At 37.4% G+C, this 22,335-nt stretch overlaps 3 protein-coding genes across 3 annotated transcripts; 2 read left to right on the top strand and 1 right to left on the bottom strand.

Annotated features, from left to right (window-relative positions):
- The first annotated feature begins 1,787 nt into the window (after positions 1 to 1,787).
- LOC140781131 (peroxidase P7-like) lies at positions 1,788 to 3,200 on the top strand. The gene is made up of 3 exons (XM_073126945.1): positions 1,788 to 2,026; positions 2,140 to 2,331; positions 2,459 to 3,200. The coding sequence occupies exons 1-3, from the start codon at positions 1,814 to 1,816 to the stop codon at positions 3,011 to 3,013; spliced, it is 960 nt and encodes a 319-aa protein (XP_072983046.1). The 5' UTR covers positions 1,788 to 1,813; the 3' UTR covers positions 3,014 to 3,200.
- Positions 3,201 to 5,274: 2,074 nt separating this feature from the next.
- Positions 5,275 to 22,315, bottom strand: LOC140782826 (uncharacterized). The gene is made up of 10 exons (XM_073129628.1): positions 21,028 to 22,315; positions 19,531 to 19,608; positions 7,861 to 7,902; positions 7,660 to 7,765; positions 7,219 to 7,283; positions 7,084 to 7,128; positions 6,901 to 7,008; positions 6,152 to 6,239; positions 5,934 to 5,980; positions 5,275 to 5,727 (listed from the first exon to the last, which is right to left on the bottom strand). The coding sequence occupies exons 1-10, from the start codon at positions 21,604 to 21,606 to the stop codon at positions 5,650 to 5,652; spliced, it is 1,236 nt and encodes a 411-aa protein (XP_072985729.1). The 5' UTR covers positions 21,607 to 22,315; the 3' UTR covers positions 5,275 to 5,649.
- On the top strand, positions 13,090 to 15,456 carry LOC140781310 (uncharacterized). Its single transcript, XM_073127245.1, has 3 exons — positions 13,090 to 14,713; positions 14,818 to 14,936; positions 15,025 to 15,456. Exons 1-3 carry the CDS (start codon positions 13,957 to 13,959, stop codon positions 15,454 to 15,456), a joined length of 1,308 nt encoding a protein of 435 aa, XP_072983346.1. The 5' UTR covers positions 13,090 to 13,956.
- Positions 22,316 to 22,335: the final 20 nt, after the last annotated feature.

A 22,335-nucleotide genomic window follows, 5' to 3' on the forward strand; every position in this document is an offset into this window, starting at 1 on the left:
CTACACGTACCATTATGGCAGATAACAATGTAGTGCGTGCGACTTCTCTAATATCACATATCATCTCAGATAACTAGTTAACTAAAATATTTAAGCCGATAGATAATAGAACAACAATGTGTATCATTAATATCGGTCTCGTTTTGTTTGTGCAGTTGATGAAATAAAAATTATTTTGGTTCTCCTTTATTTTCACCTTAACTTTTTAAATTTTTGTTAAGAGTAATAAGGTTATTTTATTGATAATTAGCTTAATTCATTTATATGGTAATGGCCGACTGTTAACAAAACTAACGAGAAAACATTTTAAGATATTAAAAGCAAATTACAGTGGCGAATGATTAATATCTATTATGGTAAAGATGATAATCCACCATTAGTTAGTAATATGGGTTAGCTTAGATTACTTTTTTTATAATATATAGTAATAAAGATAAAATATAAGATATTTTTGATTGATTTCTCTAATATTTATGTCGTTTGGATCACCTTACAGTAAATATGGTGAGAAAAAAGAATCATACAAAATGTTAAAAAAAGCACTAGATGTAATTGTAGCCCATTAGACGTTGTCATCCGGAGAGCTACTTTCTATTGTCTAACTAACCCACTTAATCTAGGAGCTCATATTAATAAAAGAAAAATAAAATAAATAAAAAGAAGGTACCTCTCTCTCCTATTTAGGATAGTCAAGATTATTCTTAAAATGAAAGATTAAGCCTTGTAAAAGAGTAGAAACTTGTTGGTTGAAGAAACAATGTAGCCTCAAAAAGTTTCCTTCAAAATTGCTTCACCAAACTCTTTAGAGTTAGGGCATCATAATGCTTATATAAGATCTCCAAGATAGAGCCAAACCTAAGTCTTATCTGAACTCACGAAAGTCCAAAAATTGCAAACTTAGTAGCTGTGTTCGAACACGGCCCGGGTGCGTTTGAACGGCCTGACTTGATCTTAGGTGCATTCGAACGGGTCATGATTGCGTTCAAACGCGCGCAGAAAACAACACTCTCTGTCTGTGCGAACGTTTGCGCTCGCGTTCGAACGCGCTTGTGAACGCGATGTTTCTATTTGTGCAAACGCATGTGCTCGCATTCGAACGCGCTTGTGAACGCTACTCTCTGTCTGTGTGAACACATGCACTCATATTCGAATGCGCTTGTGAGCGCTGCTCTATATCTGTGTGAACGCCCTATGAACGCGATATGAACGCGATGTGAACTTATAAACTCTTATCCATTAATCTTGCAATTCTTCAAAACAAATACTTTTTAGACTTGTATAAATAATCATATATGTATAAAAACACTTAGATTATCTTGTACATAATTGCAAACAATAAAAATCTAACAACACATGCTCTACAAAACTCCCTACTTTTATCTGCGGCAAAAGTCGAAGAACTGACGTGGAGTCAAACGGATCGAGATAAGATTTCTCCTTTGTTATAGTGATGGGATAAATAGCATCACATCAATTGTATTATTGCTTACAAAGTCCAAGCGACAGCTAAGAAAACGATACGGAAGGCGAGCATCGAGCTAATTGCGTATCAAGTTGTATAATAATATAATATAGACAACCATCATGTTCTTATTCCTTTGACTTGCAAACTTTCTTATTCAAACCACCGCCATGGAGGCTATAATTGAGAAACAAACAAGTTAATTGGTCAACTAAAGCCTGCGTAGCAAGCATATTATCCGCACATATAAAAAAAAAGCATTTATCCCATGCATGCAAGAGTACTATATATATGAGGGCAAGCTTAAGGATCTCATCTCATCCCGTCTTATCCCATTTGGTGTTCTTAGCCATGGCTTTCTTCTGCATTAATAGATTTCTCACCCTTGCTCTCCTAGCTCTTCTTGCTAGTGCTGCTCATGGGCAGTTGTCTGCCAACTTCTATTCTTCCACCTGCCCAAATGTGCAAACCATTGTGCGATCTGCCATGGCTCAGGCAGTAGCTAAGGAGCCAAGAATGGCCGCTTCCATTCTTCGCCTCTTCTTCCACGACTGCTTCGTTAATGTAAGATATATATATATATATATAGTATTCCATTACTTAATATCTACTATAATTACACTATACTAACTATTGTTGGTTATATATACGTGTTGTTAATATTTCTCCGGCCGCAGGGTTGTGATGGTTCAATCCTTCTTGATGACACACCAACCTTCACTGGAGAGAAGAGTGCTGGGCCGAATGCGAATTCAGCTCGCGGGTTCGAAGTCATCGATGCCATCAAAGCCAAAGTCGAAGCTGCCTGCAAGGCGACGGTCTCGTGCGCCGACATCCTCGCCCTCGCCACACGCGATGGCGTAAACTTGGTTAGTATATAACAAAGATGGATTAATGAAACCACTATCTAGATAATTAGTTGACCAAAATGCTTAAACTATGAGATAATGAACCAACAATATATATATATATCTGACTATTGTATTAATGCTGCAGCTCGGGGGACCGTCATGGACAGTCCAATTAGGCCGCCGAGACGCGCGCACCGCGAGCCTCAACGGGGCCAACAGCAACCTCCCTGGCCCAGGCTCCGACCTCTCCACCCTCATCTCCATGTTCGCCGCCAAGGGCCTCAACGCGCGTGACATGACCGCGCTCTCCGGCGCGCACACCATCGGCCAAGGGCAATGCCAGTTCTTCCGCAGCCGCATCAACGGCGGCGACACCAACATCAACGCCACCTTCGCGGCCCTCCGCAGGAAAACTTGCCCGAGGACCGGCGGCGACAGAAACCTGGCTCCTCTCGACGTCCAGACCCCGGTCAAATTCGACAATGCGTACTACCAGAACTTGGTTGGTCAGCGTGGGCTGTTCCATTCGGACCAGGAGTTGTTCAATGGTGGGTCTCAGGATTCACTGGTAAAGCAGTACAGTACCAACGGAGCTAAGTTTGCTGGGGACTTTGCCAAGGCTATGATCAAGATGGGAAACTTGAGCCCGTTGACTGGGAAATTTGGAGAGGTTAGGTTGAACTGCAGGAAGATTAACTGATGTTCTTGAATAGAAGAAGAATTAGATCATGGAAACCATGGTCTACTGTGTTCTTGAATAATGTAACGGCTTTAGGGGAGTGTGTTGTGTTGTGTTGTTTGTTGGTTCTTCATACCATATTATGATATATTTATATGTAGTTGTTATGTTCTGAAATGAATGAAAATTTGGTCACATTACTTATAAATATGACACCGATATGATCACGACGTCGACCACTCGATTGGCTGTAGATGGAACTCTGTTTCCTTTTCTTCTTCTTTTCTGAAAGAAGAAAGAAATGCATTAATTAGTAAACAAATTAATTGTACACAGCCTGGAAGACGACTTTAGCCAACTTCTTAACGCAGAGATTAAATCATATATTTTATCCACTAGACGTCAAGCTACTATTGCATTTGATAAATATTTTAGAGGGAGAGAAGGGCGCCATGATATCCTTTGGTAAGATTATCCTATTAAGTAATGCTTGTCAGATAATCAAGTGACTTATAAGCTTTTAAGTGGGTTTTATAATATATGCGTCAATGTGATCTGTATAGCTAAAAAGGCTCATATTATAAGAGCATTCTTGATTCAAATTCTAACGCGATTTAACTGAGATGTCACGTTTTCCATTATTAAAATAAAAATAATGTATCATGCATCCAAAAGAGGATAAAAAAAGAAAGAAAAAGATGCATGGCAGTCCCATGTTCAGTTAAAACAGCGCATGGATCGCTCCAAACTGGCAAAATGTCAAAACTCAAAACATCCACAGACAGCCAGTTAAACATTGGAAAGTGTAAACTTTTTCTAAATTATAATGGACCAGAACCCAACAAAAGTCCAACTTCAGACATAAAAGTAAAATAAAAAAAATTCTAAGGGCCAAGAAGTCGCCAGTTGTAAGCAACATTTGCTCTTCCACTTGCGCGAAGCTTCGTCACCGGTGAAACAAGAAGAGAAGAGGCGTTTATTTATACATATTATCAAGTATAAGCGAGGCAAAATCATGCAAGACTATCCTAATAAATTAGAAATCTTTTAGCAAAGTCACAATTAATAAATATTTAGTAAGAAAGTCACAATTAATAAATGAAAAAAGAAGAGGTCAAGATGCGTCTTTAGTTTCGGCAAACGCATCACAATTGACCACGGCCAAACTCCAATGGAGAAGTACACACTAAGTCACTCTTACCAAATGCATGGCTAGGAGAGAACCTGACCATCGAATTAAAAGAGTTTGTTAAGAGCATCATGCAATTCTTTTCCTGATAATTTATTGGAATGCTTTGACTCATTACCTAACCCCCAAAAGTCAGCGGAGTAGAGAGATATTCCTGTTGTCTTTTCAAAATTTTAAAGTTCACATCAACCGATTGAATTGGATAATTTTGCACAATTGTACAATTGTACGACCAAATCTATATGCTAACAGAGATATTACCAAGTTTGACTTGTGTTACGCTGTATTGTGGATAGCAGCTAAGCTGTGCTGAGCTGCCCAAGTGAGTATTCTCATCAAGGTATATACTTATTCAGCGACGTAGGTATAAGCATTATTGACTCTCTAGAGTCGGCAATCTTTTCCCAATCCTTACCGCTTTCTTTTTTCGCAGGCTAACCTTCTTGGAAGGTCAAAAGGGGTAGTCCTGCAAGTATTAATGAGAGTAATAATAGTTATCATATTAGTGATAATGATGATAACATCATATCTCAGACTAGAATTATCATTTTTCTGAGAGATTGGCCTCCCAATTAAATGAAAACACACTTACATTACCCTAGTAAACATTAATAACCAGGAAATGCAAGGTGTTGCTTATAAGATTCTCTTACTCATTTGGAGTCTCTGAGATCACAAAAGTACTACAAAAATTTAATCTAAAAAACCAGTAAAGGGACTGTACAACTTTAGTACACAATTAATTTCAGAGATATTAGAGATACTCAGCATGTCCCAGTAGATTTCACGTACTGCAGTATGCAATTTCACCTTTAGTTCCAACACTTGGGGTATACTGCAGTATAATTCCACACACCGTAGCAACCTAAAGAAAGAGATGTGTATATGGAAAAGGATGCATTATCGCTTGATATGATATCAGCTGTATTACCCAACACAGGAATTTGCATCTCCTTCCAACATCTAGCAGATGCAACTACCACACAAACTATACAAAGATAAGACAAAGTTCAGGAATTTGCATCTCCATCCAACATCTAGCAGCTGCAATTGCCGCAAATTATAAAACCATAAGACGAATTTAAGACTAAGATTTATTTAAGTTACCTTGGATGCACTATAAGTAAATATATACTTTACAGAAATAGCTTAAGAGCAATCTGAAAAGAATATTCCACAATCTACGGACAAGCCCTAGCACCTCAGATCATGCCAACCAGCCATAGTTCCGCAATAACACTTGAAGCAATGATAGCTATTGTAATGCTAGAAGAGGCATTTCCGAATCTTGAATGAAACATCAAAAAGTAACTATTGTCTGAAGACCAGGTCCTCAAAATGCCATGATAACAAAAGAAAAATGTTGTGTGCTCTTCAAACAACCTATTCAAATAGGCTGAACATGGATGTTTGATACATCACATGAGGCTGTCAAGCTCCTCTTCAATGCCAGGAAACTATATGACTGTTATTTAACTTGCACCTTGTTGTAGTGATCTGCAGCCACAGATAGTGACTGTATGGAAATGGGAAATCCAGGTCCCATCTGCAAGATCAACTACATTAGATACAGCAGAAGAATGACTCAAGATAGTAAAATGCACTGGTTATATAATTTACCAAATATATCAGGATTCAATACTCAAAATTCAAACAATCATATTCCAGCTCTGATAGAAGTTTATTTCACATACATAAAGGACACTAACCTATCAGTTTATTAAAAGATTAAAACTATCTTATTTTACTTACCGTGCTACTTAATGTAAAGTTCTTCACGTACCCAGCATATTTGGAGGCTGCCAAGAAAAAAAACATGTGAATGATAACTTGTTTGAAAGATTGCCTAATTTTGATTCCTTATGATGGAAATTTGATATTATTACAATATGCTATTCGATATAAATGAGACTGCTACTTATAGAACACTGAAAAACAACAGATTTCAAACACAAAATGATGCCACTTACTTTTCTTTAAACCCACAGGCTTTGCAAGCAAAAGAGCATGTACAAAAGCCCCAATATTTTCACGTAGGTTGTCCTCAGAAAAGTTAACCTGCAAATGACATAAATAGAACTAGTAATGTATAACCTGGTTCAACAGCTGCACAGGCATATAGAGAATAATTGAAACTTCTAGCTCTGAGAACTTTTGAATACTGCAGCAGTAAATTGATGACATGTCTTTGGAATCCAATACACAATTATAGTAGAGTATGTATGTATGCCAACTATCTATTGTTGCTTCTTCTCATTTTGGAATTCTAATCATAAATATGGATCATGATCTGGAGTTCTCATATATATAGTGCTCTAGATCCAATTATATACCATGCTAGACTTATTTCAAGCCTTCAAACCATGTACTCAGAAGACAAACTATTAACTATATCTTCAAGGTTTATATGTCAACGAATTTAGAATGTTAGAATAAACTAGTACCACAGAGAAAGCAAACTCCTGTTTCTTAAAAATATATGAACACAGGATATCACATGCATCATGAATAGTTGCTACTGGATTTCTACGATACACGTGCTTGCAAGATCACATTCCATGTAGCAATAAAGATTTTGCCCACATATATTCACAAGATAAAATCATTAAATCTCACATTCTAGGAGCTCTACTATCACATAGATGTATCTTTCAACTTCAGTCTAATATACAGTAGCTAAGTAAGCTACCTTGAATTTGCATGAAAGTTGATATCATACCTTCCCAAGGCCTACATGCACTATAGCAGTTTTGTCAAGTTTAAAATCAATCCGACCGCATTTTGCCTCCTTTACTGCTCCAGAAACATCACTTGTCACAGATCCTAGCTGTATAAAGAAGATACCTATTACAGAGGCATAATTAAAACATGTTTGACAAGACCTTCGAATAGAAAAACTCACTTTAGGATTCGGCATCAAACCACGGGGACCAAGGATCCTAGCCACCTGATATAAGAGAACTGTAAGGAAAATGATGGAAAGATGTAGCAAATAGAACAAAGTACTAAATAACTGCCTCAGACTTCAAATACTAACCTTGGAAAGACGAGGCATAAACATTGGAGTTGCTATACACTTATCAAAGTTAAGCTTGCCACCACCTGCAAATTATCAATTTGAAAGTGAAAAAGGATTGATAGACTATAGGCAGATATACCCTAGATGTTTGAATGGCATAAGGAAAGAGGGCTTGCACATCTAGCAATAGGTGGACAAGTGGCACAGAATTTTTCAGATACAATGAATGTAATGTTAGGGTTATGATCCAGCAACATCAACAGTATACATACCATACTGTGCAGTTTATCAAAATTAAGATAAATCATCCAAGTTCTATGAAAATTTAGAGAGTAAACATGCAAACTGGTCATGCATCATGACAAAGAATGAAGAGGACCTGCTTGAATAGCTCTAATACGGGAAAATGACCAAAAAGTAATAGAAATCAATAAATTATCATGCAAACATATTTAGTACCAAGTTTTATTTCCTCGATAAGTTCATCGCCACCAACTACATCAGCTCCAGCAGCTCTAGCTTCATCTGCTGCAGCACCTTCAGCAAATACAGCTACCCTAACAGTCTTAAAAGAATGATAGCATATGAATATCAAATATCACTTTAAAAAGCTCATAAATATAAACTACTAGAGAACTAACAATGACACATAGAATGTACCTTCCCAGTACCATGAGGAAGTGTTAGAGCACCACGGACCATCTGTACTACCATGAGAACAATGTTAAAATCAATAAGGTGAAAACATTTATATGCTTAGAAAACATAGCAGAAATGTAAAGTAAATCCCCTAGTCATCTGCCCATTAATAGTACTCCATGAAACATGGATTCTTCCTGTCGGTGCCACACGTGTACCTGTCACATATTGGATATAAATACGGCTCTGATATGTATCAGATAAGGTCGAAAGAGTATCTGAATTTTTAATTTTTTTGATATGACGTGGATTCGTTCTGATATGACAATAGTATGACAAGTAAGCTTTTATGTTAATTTTGGGTTTAGCGAGCATGGAACAAAGCAAAATAAGTCTCCACCCATTAATCTGTTTAAGGGTTAAACACAACTGAATTGGAAAGTCTATAACACTTGTCACTTTAATTGAATTGAGAGGAAAAAGGACCTAGCCTCCCTTTTCCTCTATCATGCTCCAATGGTGGAAGGATTGCACCACTCATCCCTCACGGAAGAAGAGATGGCAACACCAGAAGGTCTACAACAGTCTCTCTCTCTCTCTCCAAATCTTCCACCACCCTTCAATCCTCTCTGACTACAATTGACAATAGTTTTCTACAACATCCCTTCACTCTTCCATCGACTCCCTCTTCTCTCCCCCTCTTCCCTTTGCTGACTACAACACGAGGAAGACATTTTTTTTTTCTTCTTGAAGTTGGTTGCAGTAAAAGAAATATGATAGTATAGGGTTTGCATAAAATGCTTTCGTATTATATTATAAGTAGCCTGTAACAAAAGAAAAATGTTAGTCTGCAAATGCTTTGATGTTAGTAACTTAGCATAGGGTTTGCATAACATGCTTTGATGTTAATTTGCAAGTGCATAAAAGATTTCAATTACTCTGTTGTATTGTTGTGTTAAAAAATTTAAAATGCTTTATATTATATTATCACAAAAAATGACTAGTAAAAATATCAATTTCACCAATAATTGTGATACTATGGCTACTAATGATAATTCTCCTTAAAAGTAGGTGGCCAAACTAGAGAAGATTGGAGAAAAAGGAGCTAATACTAGATTTTAATAATAAGTATTATTTACAAACATACAGTTGTTCTTATTACAGGGTCAAAGTACATTTTGCTGAAAATATTTGGGTGTGTAATCAAATAAAGCACTAAGGTGAATGATTGGCATCTTACTTATGAAAGGGATTATGGAACATGAGAGATTGTGGAAGAGGCCAAGTTGAGAATAAGAAAAGCTATATCTAGACAAGTTCCTCTTACCAAAATAAAATGAATGTCTAAACAAGGTTATTCGGCTGCCTACTTTACTAAGAAACTGAATAAAACAAGGCAGCAATATACCACCTATAATAAGGAATTCTATACAGTGGTTCAGCCACTTCGTTATTAGAGGCACTATTTACTCCCACAAGAATTTATTATTTTTTCTAACCATAGGCCCTTCGGTACATCAACTCCTAGAAAAAGCTTAATGCAAGACACGGTAAACATATTGAGTTTCTCCAAGACTATACATAACTCTCCAATATAAATCTGAGGCTAAGAACAAAGATGACAATGCACTTAGTCATCACATGGCCCTTTTTTCAAAGATGAGTGTAGAACGGGATTTGATAAGATTAAGGTGTCTTTGGAATTTCATGAAATTTACAATTTGCTAATCGATGAAATGACTTGTGAAATATATGGTTTTATAATGCAGGATGGCCATCTATTTAGATATCGAAAGCTATGTCTTCCCAGATCTTTAAGGGAATTCTTAATTCGAAAATTGCATACTAGAGGCCTAATGGGACATTCTGGACATGCCAAAACTATTGAAGATGCAAAACATTAATTTTACTAGCCAAATTGTCATGGTTGTAGGTGAAGGAAGGTGGCACACGGGGGTTGTGGAGCATGGTTCTTGGCTTCTTGCAGCTAAGCTGTGGTGGAGCTGGGCTGAGTAGTGGTTGTTGGGTCATAATAGTGGTGGGTGAAGGCTAATGTGGAGTTAGGTCTGTGGGGGTGAAAGAGGAAGGGAAGAGAGGTGGAGTTAGGGGAGGAGGGAGCTGTAGCTACAACTGCAGTAATGGCAGCAGCAGCAATGGGTAGTGACTTGATGGAGGAAGCTGTGGTAGATGTAGGAGAAGCTGAGGTTGCTAGGTGACTAGAGGAGGGGAACGAATGTCTAGACCAGGGTAGGGAGAAGAGTTCAGATGAGGGAGAAAAGGGCCAGCCGGTGAAGCTTGGTTAGCCTTGGGCGCTGCCAACTGCTGGAGAAGGGAGGTGAGAGAGAGAGAGAGAGAGAGAGAGAGAGAGAGAGATGAAGAGAAATTAAGGGAAATGTTTATTGACTCCAATTGGGTGCTCGCCACACACTATATAGTGGCTACCTATGACTTAAAAGTGACTCAAACACAGTAATGCAGAATACATGACTAGAGTGAACTAAGTGCAAAAATAAATAATGCAGAAAATAGAAATGGACTCAACAAACCAAATAGACCAACTAGACCCCTCTTAAGCAGGGTCATAACAGTCCACGATGCTTCCGTCACCTTATTCTCAATGTGTGAAGTCAAGAAATCACTCAGCTATGTCGGACTCAATCTCCCATGTAGCGTCATCAGAGTGTCAAACAAACCACTTTACTAAAATCTCTGTCTGTAGTCTCTCATCCCTACATTGTCGCCTCCTAGCCAGGACCCTCATGGGCTCCACTATGTGTGTCTCCTCCACCGGGTCAAGCATGTCAACACGTACATTCTGATCCGTCCCAACTCGAGCCCTCAGGACTAAGACATGGAACACCAAATGGACATAGGACCCCTCAAGTAGCTCCAATCTGTACGCCACTGGACCTAGTCATTCAAGCACACAAAACGACCCAAAATATCAGTGCGATAGTTTCAAGTTGTGCGTCAGCCTCAAAGTCACCTGTCAACAAGGCTAAACACACACAAATACTAGATCGCCGACTACAAACTCTTGCTCACGATGCCTACGGTCGTAGATCTATTTTATACGATTTTGCATCTCCGCAATTTGAGCCCTCAGTCTCCTCAAGGTGTCATCTCGATCCGTCATCTCAATGTTCGTCCTTGTTCGCACCGAAGTCACCACGAGATCATAAGTCTCCAGAGTCAGGGGTGGTCTATCATACACTGCCTCAAAGGGCAATGGTGTAGGACCCCTGCCTAGGGAAAAAAATCGAGCAATTTCCTAGTGTGAAAGGGGTGGTCTACCATACACTGCCTCAAAGGAAGTCATCTGGATGCTAGTGTGAAAGGCAATGGTGTAGGACCCTTGCATAGGGAAAAAAATCGAGCAATTTCCTAGGTCACTCTCTCATAAAGCAGCAAAAATATTGCTCGATGCCTCCAGTTCACCACCTTGGTCGGCCATTGGAATGCGGATGGTAGACTGAGCCGAGGTCCAACCAGGTCACTTATAGCATTTAGTACTTCATTCAAAAGTCACTAATGAAGAAAAAACCCTATCTGAGACTATAGAATGTGACATGCCATGGAACTTGCTGACATTGCGTACAAACACCTCTGCTACAATCTTTGCCTAAATGGGTGCACCAAAGGCTGAGAGGTGGGCACACTTGCTCAGCCTGTCTACCACAACAAATTTGACAGAGTATCTCTGTACTACTGGAAACCCCTCAATGAAATTCATGGAAATATCCTTCCCAATGTATTGAAAAGCGGAAAAGGCGGCCGCCATGGCGGGGCGGCGCACCGGCCGCCCCGCCACTCCGCCTGGCGCTCGTAGAAGGCGGTTTGCCGCATTGGCGGGCCGCCTGAGCGCCAAAAGGCGCTACCAGGCCGCGCGGCCCGATAAGGCGGGTTGGCACTTCGGCCCGCCAAACCCGCCTTATTGGGTTTTTCTATAGTGGATCGGATTATCCAATATCCACTAAAAAAACTTAACCAATAATCTCTCTCTCTCGCTGCTCGCTGCGCCCTCTCTCTCTCTCACTAAAATCCCTAAATCCCTAATCTCTCTCTCGTTGCGCCCTCTCTCTCACTGCGTCCGCTCTCGCTGTGCCCTCTCTCTCACTGCGCCCGCTCTCGCTGCGCCTGCTCTCGCTGCAGAGGTATGGGCCCCTCTCTCTCTCTCACACACACAATCTCACTCTCTCTCACTCTCTCCTTCTCTCTCTCTCTCTCACTCCTCTCTCACAGTTTCACTGTCTCACACCGAAGTAGTTAATTTTTTTTTTAATTTTCAATTCTGTCTAAAGTAGGTAAATCTTAATCTATTAGTTACTTAGTGATTATCTGATAATAATGATAATATGTTCGTTAATTAGTTAATCACTTCATCTGTTAATGATGGTTAATTACTTAATTCAGAAATTAATTTAGTAATTATCTGATAATATATTTTTTAGTTTTTCTCTGTTTCAGTGTTTCTTATTACTTAATTCCTCTAGTTAATTCCTCTAGTTCAATTAGTTTTTCTCTCGTTTCTCGCTAATCTATTGAATACTTGAATGTTAATTAGTAATCTACTAATCTGTTAATGATTGTTAATTACTTAATTCATAAATTAATTTAGTAACTATCTGATAAGTGATAATATGTTTTTCAGTTTTTCTCTATTTCTTATTACTTAGTTCCTCATTTCTTCTATTTTTTCTTTAATTCTGTTAATTAAGATTGTTAATTATTTGATTCAGAAATTAATTCAGTAATTGTCTGATAATATTTTTTTCTTTGTTTCTTATTTCTTAATTCCTCTAATTAATTCAGAAATTAAGATTATAGATTAAGATTTAACAGTGAGTTAATTTTTAGTGTTAATCTGTCTCTAACATTTCTTTTGAATTAGTGAATTACTGGATTAAGTTATTAAGTATTAACTAGAGAGTAAATTAGTAATCAATAATTAGTAAATAACTAAATATCTTACTATCTGTTTTACTGGAGAAGGTAAAACAATAATTAATTACTATTTTTAAATCTGAAATGTGAATTATGAATTATCAATCATATTTGTTTTTTCCCCAATTTCATTACAGAATACAGATAGTCAAATATGACCACTAATTCCTCTCAAACACCGTCTGTGGTTGGGTCAACTTCATCTGAATTTTTTGTGCCTGTTGGCTCCAATGATCCAGGGTGACAATATGGATACCTTTCAAATAAAATTGATGCCAATACGGTGAAATGTAGATTTTGTGGGAAGGTTACTAAGGGAGGAATTAGTAGATTCAAGAAGCATATTGCTCATGTTAGAGGTGATGTTGCGCCTTGTCCAAAAGCTACAGATGAGGCAAAAAAAGCTATTAAAGAGCATATAGAGGGCAACAAAAGGAGAAAGGAGGATAAATCAAAAGAGGAAGCAGAATTGAGAGCGGAAGTAAATATATTTGGAGAAAAGAAAGATCCAGAAATTTTAGAAGTTGGAAGTAAAAGGCCAAGAAGTAGAGGTCCTTTAGACAAATACACATCTATTGATCCAGAAGTTTCAATTAGAGAGCGGGGGAAGATGGTACAGACAAGTATAAAAGATACTTTTGCAAAAGAACAAAGAGATAGAGTGCTAATGTACTTAGCTCATTGGGTTTATAAGTGTGGCATTCCCTTTAATGTTGTAACTGATAAATCATTTCATGTTTTGATAGAAGCAGTTGGTCAGTATGGTCCGGGGTTCAAGCCGGCAACTATGCATGAGTTACGTGAGCCACTTTTGAAGAAGCAAGTGGCTAAAACAAATGATGATTTGGAGAACCATAGAGCTGCATGGAAGAAAAATGGCTACTCCATTTTAACTGACGCTTGGACAAATCGAAAAGGAAGAAGCATTATGAATTTATGTGTCAATTGTGAGTCAGGGGTTAGTTTTCTACGTTCGCTTGATTGCTCTAAAGATTCACATACGGTGAATACATTCACAATATTATTGTTGAGGGTATCAAGGAAGTGGGAGAGGAAAATGTACTTCAAGTTGTGAGTGATAATGCTGCTGCTAATTTAGCAGCTGCACGGTTGCTAAAGCAAAATTATCCTCGTATATATTGGACATCTTGTGCTGCCCACTGTATAGATTTGATGTTAGAGATGATATCAAAGGAAGGAAGGATTAGGGGTTCAATTGAACGTGGAAGGGAAATCACTGTGTTCATTTATGGACATCACAAAACATTGAGTTTGATGCGTCGCTTTACACAAAAAAGGAAGATCGTGAGACCCTGGTTACAAGATTTGCCACTTCATTTCTCACATTACGATCTTTTGGAGAAGAAAGAAAAATTAAGGCTTATGTTTACTTCCGATGAATTTTTAAGTTGCAAATGGTCAAAAACTGCGAAAGGAAAGAGGGTTTATTCTACTATCCTCAATAACCAATTTTGGAGGCAAGTGTCATTAGCAGTTAAAGTATTCACTCCTTTGGTGAAGTTGCTACGAGTTGTTGATGGTGAAAGAAAGCCACCAATGGGATTCATATATGGTGGATTGAAAGATGTCAAGAAAGAAATAAAGAATATTTTCAATAATAATGAGACATCTTCCAAGCCTTTTCTAGATGCAATTGATCACTACACAAATGGAAAGCTTGATACGCATCTCCACGCTGCTGCATATTACTTAAATCCATACTATTTTTATAGAGATTTGGATGAGATGGAGACTGACTTTAATGTAATGGATGGTGTTCTTAGTTGTATTGAGAACTTTTATCCAGATCAAGCCATTCAAGTTCACATTTCAAATGTGGAGATGAAAGCATATAAGGATGCCACTGGGATATTTGGGAGACCGCTAGCAAGATTAACAAGAGAAGTTAACAATGATGAATTCAACCCAGGTAATAATTATTAATTAGCATATGTTGTAAAAGTGTAAAACATGTCTTTTACAGTTTTATTCTTCGTATGTTACTAAGTTACTTTTTAATTTTTATGGTTATAGCTCATTGGTGGAGTGTATATGGAGCCGCTGCCCCCTACTTGAAATGTATGGCGGTTAAGATTCTTAATTTAACATGTAGCTCCTCAGGATGTGAAAGAAATTGGAGCTCCTTTGAATGGGTAATATATCATTAATCATTGTATTGACTAAGCTAAATTGATGAATTTTATTATCAAATTGATTTAGTCTTTGATTTGATGATTTCAGATTCATTCAAAGAAGAGAAATAGATTGGAAGTGAAGAGGCTAAATGATCTTATTTATGTACAATTTAATGCAAGAATGAAGGATCGAAAGATAGCGAAAAAGAAGGATCCAAATAAGCAAAAAAAAAGAAATAATGCAAGGGAATGGTTGGATAATGATCATGTAGAGCAAGAGGTCTTTCCAGGTGAAGGGTTAACTTGGGAGATGGTGACAGAAGCATCAGGAGCCGAAGAATATTTAAGATCAAGGAGGAGCACTAGATCTACTCAAGCTACTACTAGTAGCACTCCTTCCACTTCTCTAGATGAGCAATTAATTGAGTCGGATGAAGAAACAGATGATGAGGAGGATGTTGAGCTAGAATTTGATGATGATTCCGATGATAATCTTTTGGTCGATGAAGTTCCTCCCATAGATTGTGAAGAAGATTAGAAGATGGCATTTATGTTATAATTGTGAACTTGTTATGAACTTGATAATTTTGAATTTTTGATTATATGTTATTTGTTATGGACCTTATAATTTTGATATGTTTTATCATATTATTTTGTTATGATTGTGAACTTGTTGCTAGGAACTTATGGTTGTGATAATTTTGAATCTTTGATTATGTATTTATGTTATTATAGTTGTGAATTGTGGTAATGTTATTGTGGTTGTGAATTATGATTATGTTATTATGGTTTAGAACTTGTTGCTATTTATGTATTTATGTTATTATGGTTGTGAATTTGTGATTATGTATATTATATATGTTTATTTATTTATTTATAATTTTTTATATTAAAAATGCTAGACCGCCTTGTCACCCGCCTTGTCGCCCGCCTTCCGCCTAGGCGCTAGGCGGTGGGATGACCGCCCGCCATCCGCGGCCGCCTTTCAAAACATTGATCCTTCCAAACCAGCTCTGAAATCGGCAAGGGTTGTAGCAATCCAACAAACCTAAGTGAGTGGCCTTCGCTTGCTGGCACACCTCGCACGCCTTCACATACTCTATCACTGCCTTCTTCATGCCCGTCATGTACATTTGGTACGTATTCTAGATTTATTGGTTATATTGGTAGGTTTTATATTTTGAACTTGTTAGCCTTGACTTATTACTTAAGATTAAAAGATAAAAAAATAGGGCATCGACTACCACTCCCTCTTGTTCTCTCACCGGCTACGACGACATGTGCTAGCTCTCTTAATGGTGACGATGACCTAGCCTCTCGATGGCGTTCTTCTTCTCTTGACGACGCAGCAAACCCTTTCCTCTCTCTGGATGACGCTCTCTGTCTTGATGACGCTCTTTCCAAGTCTACCCTTCTCATATCAGTTTTCCTCTATCAATGCCAGTCTTCCTCTCTCGACATCGAGCTTCTCATAGAAGGTACTTCTATTCTTCTCCTCCCTTGGCTTCCTCCCTTTCTCCTCCCTACATGGAGTTTCACTTTTCTTTTTCACTAACTTCTGTTTTGTTTTCTTCTCTATGTTGTTGAATTGCATCAATCCCTCTTTTCCATAGGTTTTCTTCTCTAAATTGCATCAGCCCAGCAATCCCTTCTCTGTTATCTTCTATTGCATCAATACCTTTGTTTAGGGTTTACGTTTTGTTATCTTCTATTGTATCAATGCATCTATTTATGTTAAAGTCATAGATTGAAGTATTTGATCCGATTCGTACTGCCGTAACGGATTGGCCAATATGGTCAATGCAATTATTATCGAAAGATGTATAAAGAATTTTGCTATAGAGCGAAAGCACATGTGATCAAAATAGTAGATGTGAAATCAAACATTGCCCTATAAATAGCCTTCATATCAGGGAGATGAAAAAGATTGTGGAGGAGACCAAGTTAAAAATAAGAAAATCTATGCATATGCTAGTACATTGTCAAAGTCAGCTCAACATATTTCTTTAGGTATGTCTTTTGGAACCACTTCTAATATACCATTGAATCAAAGACGAGATGAACAATAGCAAAAACAGCTCTTGAGAAATCATTTGATATGGTTTCTCTTTATCCATTACATTATAAAATTGTTAGAATGTCCTACTTTGCCGAATTACCTTTTTATCTTACTAAGAACTCATATTATGTCAAGTCCTATACTCTTGCAGCTAGCAATCAAATATCAGATTATTTGCCTCCTGAATATAATATATTGATAATCACGCTCCTTCAACAAGAAAATGCAAATATTAAAAGGTTATTAGAGCACATTAAGGGGAAATTGAGAGGAAAAAAGGGTAAGATTGTCTGTGATGGCTAGACAGATGCACAAAGAATGTCACTTATTATTTCGACAGTGACTAAGAGTGATTTCAGGTTTTTGAGAGCTATAAACTCTGAGGGGGAATATAAGATAATATTTTTACATTCGGCGTAATCAACAAAGTAATTAAATAGGTTGGAGCACAAAATATGGTACAAGTCATTATTGATAATGCCTTTTTCTATAAGCCAATGGGGATGCTTATAGAGGCTCAGTATTTTCATATTTCAAGACATTATATATTGCTCGTATACTCAACCTTGCATTAAAGATATTTGTGTAGCAAAAAACATTGAGAGGAATGAGATAATTTTTATTGAGTGCAATTAGATATTTGTTGTAGCTAGGGGTGATGTGCATCAAAAACTTTATCATACAATAATCTATGTGATTTATCATTTTCAATAAATTTTTTTAAATTTGAAATTGCTTGTTGTTTTGAATGTTCATTTTGCCTCAATTATTTTGACCTTGGGAGATTCAAAATGATCAAACATAGATTGCAAACAACAGTTATTAGTGATATCGAAATTCCTATAGAGATATCATGTAGGAAAAGCACAATTTGTGGGGCAAAATTAAATATATATTATGTTTTACTAAACCTATTTATGAGATCCTAAGGTTAGCTGACGCTGATAAACCTTGTGCCCATTTAATTTATGAGATGTAGAATAGAATGATTGAAAGAGTGAAAATATTTATATTAGTTTTTCCTTTCTAGTACTCTTAATAGAGTCCAATAATCTTTTAATGCTTGTCTTTTTCTATTGGAGTAATGTGGTTCTAAGCATATCATATCCAAGAGACAAATAACCGAATATCTGATTAATAATATGGATTCTTAGTAAACTGAAAAATTAACTCGACTAAGTTAAACAATCTAATAATTTTGCAATGTAATTGATTACAAATAGTTAAATTGAAAGACTTCTCCAAACACGTTTCTCTAGTTGCACTCCTCTTTCTAGGTTTAAAGATTCTCCTAAGGACACACTAGAGGATGAGAATTGAGTTTATTTTGGTAAGGGAATGAGTTTTTGTTTCTCAACTTTGTCTAATCTACAATCATTTTCATCTTTGTAAGATGCTGACCATCGTCTTTAGGGCAATATGTGATTCCATTCTTAACCCTGTAATAAAAACCATTATATATTTATAGATAAATGTAGTACTTCCTCCTTTTTCTCGCATCTTTTGATCGCATATTTTTAAAGAAGAGAATTATCATTTGTGACGGTAGTATCACCACTACCATTGGAACTCATACTATCAATAGTTAATTTTTATAACATCAAAGCATTTTAACACCACAATACAACACATCAATTAAAATATTTTATGACTAATATCAAAGCATTTTTATGCAAACCCTATACAAATACCAAAGCATTTTATGACTAACATGTTGCTTGTACTGAAAAAAAAAAGAATGGTGCCAAAGGCAGAGAAAAAGGAAAAAAAAATACAGATGTCTTCTTCATCTTGTGGTCAACAAGGGGTTCGGATGAAGAGAAAAGGAAGTCGATGAGTTGGTAGAGGAGTGCAGATGAAGCTACAAAAAATTGTCCATCAATAGTAGATGGAGGTGAGAGGAGGATGATGGAGGACTCGGCGACCAAGAGAGAGGAAAGAGAGATAGGGAGGATACCACCATCCCTCACGAGCCTTGTCATCACCCTTGCGGGGCTTCCATCTGCGTCTGTGGCAAGCCTTCCACCATTGCCAATGCTAATCACGTGTTGGAGCCGCATAAGCTCTCTGTTATCGAAGTGTGAGAGAGTAAAATGGAGGCTAAGATGTTTCTCCTCTCAATTTAATTAACATAAGGGTTAAAAGACTTTTCAATTCAATTGTATTTATCCCTTAATGGGTAGTTAAATGGATTAATGGGTAGAGAATTATTTATGCTTTGAACCCAATCCACTAAACCCGAAACGAATTTAAAAATGTATGCTAGTTGTATCCCACTGTGTCGGTGCCATATCAAGACTTATCCACGCCATATCGTAATGTTAAAGTTAAGATACTCTTTCAGCTATATCTGATATGTATCGATGTTGTATCGGATAACTATGAAATAGTTGGTGTCTCCATAAAATGTGATTCACAATACACTATTGCTGTATTACATAAACATGCAAATGTTGCTAGTAGATGCTATATAGCGCATCCATAAGCAAATGTATCAATTAATTAATTAAATTGAACAGAGGCATGGCAAACATTCAAAAAGACATAGCAGACCTGGTCACCTCGACGTGGATCCACACCCAAATTTACATGAGCTTCAACCGTTTCAATGAAATTTCGCTTTGCATTGGCCTGAAAAATAGCTAGAACCATAAAATAACAGTGAGAACCATATTCACGACTAACTATAGAAGAAACATTGAAACTTAATTACATAAGAATAGGCAGTACATTATAGGAGCATTTGAACAAAAGGGAAGTCCTTAATAGAGAAGAACATGAAAATTTAGATATTCAACTAAATATTCTTTTTGCATTTTCTTCTTTCTTTTTCTTATCTATCTATTTGTTTGCCTCTATCCAGTCTCGAAACAAACTTTAGGGGAGACAGACTTGAAAACTCAATTATCAATCACATATTCACATTGTAGCTTGATCAATGATAAGAGGCTTTTGTTACCTTTTCCAAGTGAGTTACAAAGCAGTGGCAGGAATGTAACTTTCCCAGTTTCTTTCAATACTCTCCTTGGAAACTAACATCTGTCTTTCCATCCTCAGTAGATATCATCAGTGAATATTGTATTACATTGATAACCTCAAAGATACAAAGACAACAACAATCACATGATCTTTATTATACTTCAATAATCCTGAAATTTTGTGCTATTATCCATTATGTAGATCCCTATGATATATCTTTAAAGAGAAAATATAAGACCGTTAACATGCACCAAGTATTTACAACATAAAAGAGAGCTCTAGAATATTCTATGTAAGGTGTTCAACCACTTCAGAATGACTTCGCTTTCTTTCATCCCGGAATGGCTTTGTGCACTTGCAGACTTAGATTAGGAGGAACTACGGTATTGTTTGGTCCTCAAAAAGGAACTCCCCACTATACTTCTTTTCATATTTTGAACAATAAAATAAATGATAATTTACTGGTCCTCTCTTTCCCTTCTTTCTATTTCCAAGATTCTCCTTTCTTCTCTTTCTCTAAATATTCCTTTTCTTATGTTCTCCCTTATTGCTCTTCTAAGCCCTCACTTATCAATATATTTGAATTATTGCTTCTATATTACCCCTACTTTACAAATAACCCTCTTCAAAATTTCAGATTTTTCAACATAGGTCACTAACTCTGATACTATATTAGTCAAAAGAAACCCTTGATTTATAGATGCATGACTTCTCAAAAACCACAAACACCACTTTGTGCATTCCATGATTTATGACACCATCGTACTTCCATGTTCCAATAGCATTTAATACCAACACAGTCAAAATCCAAGGAAGACAAAATTAATAGGACCTGAAATAAACCCTCACAATCTTGTATAAATATAAACATAAGACCAAATGTAATCCTGTGACTACCATATACTAAAAGTCTGAAAGTTATGAACAATCCTTCTCTCTCTTGCAGTTATGCAAACATATGTTCCTAACCACCATTTATATAGAGCACAGTTCAACAATATCACGGAGTAATAATGACAAACATCTCATTAGCACAATCAACAACCAAAAGCAAACGCATGATAAGCTGACCTTGACTTCTCGGATAGCCTCCACGAGATCCATGGCAACCTTCTGCGGCCTCTTCTCCACCTTAATTATCGTCGGATAAGGAACCTTCTCCTCCTCTGGAATCCCAAAGAAGCTCCTCCCTCTACCATCTGACTCGATCCGCCTCGCCTCTCTCCGCAGCTGCTCCTCCTCGCCTCTCCTGAACCTTATCTCCTCCTCCTCCACGTCCTTCTCCTCCGCCACCCTATCCTCCGGCAACGGCGCCACCCTGCTCGGATACGACACCGGCGAGATCACCGGCGCATCCTTAACGAACCGGGCGTCCTCGCGGGTCCAGGGCCGGGATCCGGGGTCCAGAGCGGATTCCTGAGGTCTCGGGTCGGGTCTTTGCCTTCTCAGCGGGCGAGGAGGAGAGATCGATTCGGGAGGTTCTTGGTGGTCTTCTTCCGATGGATCTTTGGGCTTGATGGGGTAAGAGACGGGTTTGATTGGAGAGGAGGAGGAGGAGAATGGTTCGAGGAATTGGCGAACTGGAGAGGGAAGTGGGGGTTTGAGGAAGTGGCGGCGAGAGTGGTGGAGGAGGAGCCTGAGATGAGCCATTTTAAGTGGTGGGAGGTGGAAGAAGGCGGCGACCGGGGGTTTAAGGAGAGTTGGAGGTGGGGAAAAATTAGGAAGAGGGTTTTAGCCTTTAGGCTTGGGAAAGTGAATTGGGTTGTATTAAGTTGGGCCGGAATCAATTGCTGGGCTTGTACAATAGGCTTTGGATGCTCGTTTAATTAATGGTTTCACGTTGGAATGAGCCGTTCTATAGTAAGAGGATTTAGTCCCACACACTGGCGCCGTCCAAACTAAGGAGGTTACAGGTAACTTTAAATTGTCTAAATAATTTAGTATATTAGCTAAAGTTTAATAAAGCTTAAGTATATCTATATCTAAGAGAAAGTTGATCATTTGTGTGGCTCATATTTAATTTTTGAGTTCTTAAATAATTAAAAAGAATAACTCGAGGAACATAACACGGCAAATTTGTGAATTTGTTAGGACCTATTTTATTATTATATTCTGGGTGATCTCAAATTTAATATTTTTTTTATTTATAGTTATGTTTTAATATAGTTAAGTATAAAACTTGTGTCAAATAATTCTCGGATCCCTCTTTTCTAATCATCCAAATGAATTGTGCTGCCTCTCTCTATTTTTTTTTTTAAAAAACTTTTCATGCATTGTATTCTTATCCTCGCAGAAATACTAATTATCGTAAATTAAAAAAGATTAAAAAAATTAGTAATTATCGTAGAGTACCGGAGGCGCTGGTCTTGAAAAGATGGG

This window comes from Typha latifolia, chromosome 2 (genome assembly GCF_019914945.1).
Source record: "Typha latifolia isolate L0001 chromosome 2, TyphaL0001v2, whole genome shotgun sequence".
Taxonomy (NCBI): Eukaryota; Viridiplantae; Streptophyta; class Magnoliopsida; order Poales; family Typhaceae; genus Typha; species Typha latifolia.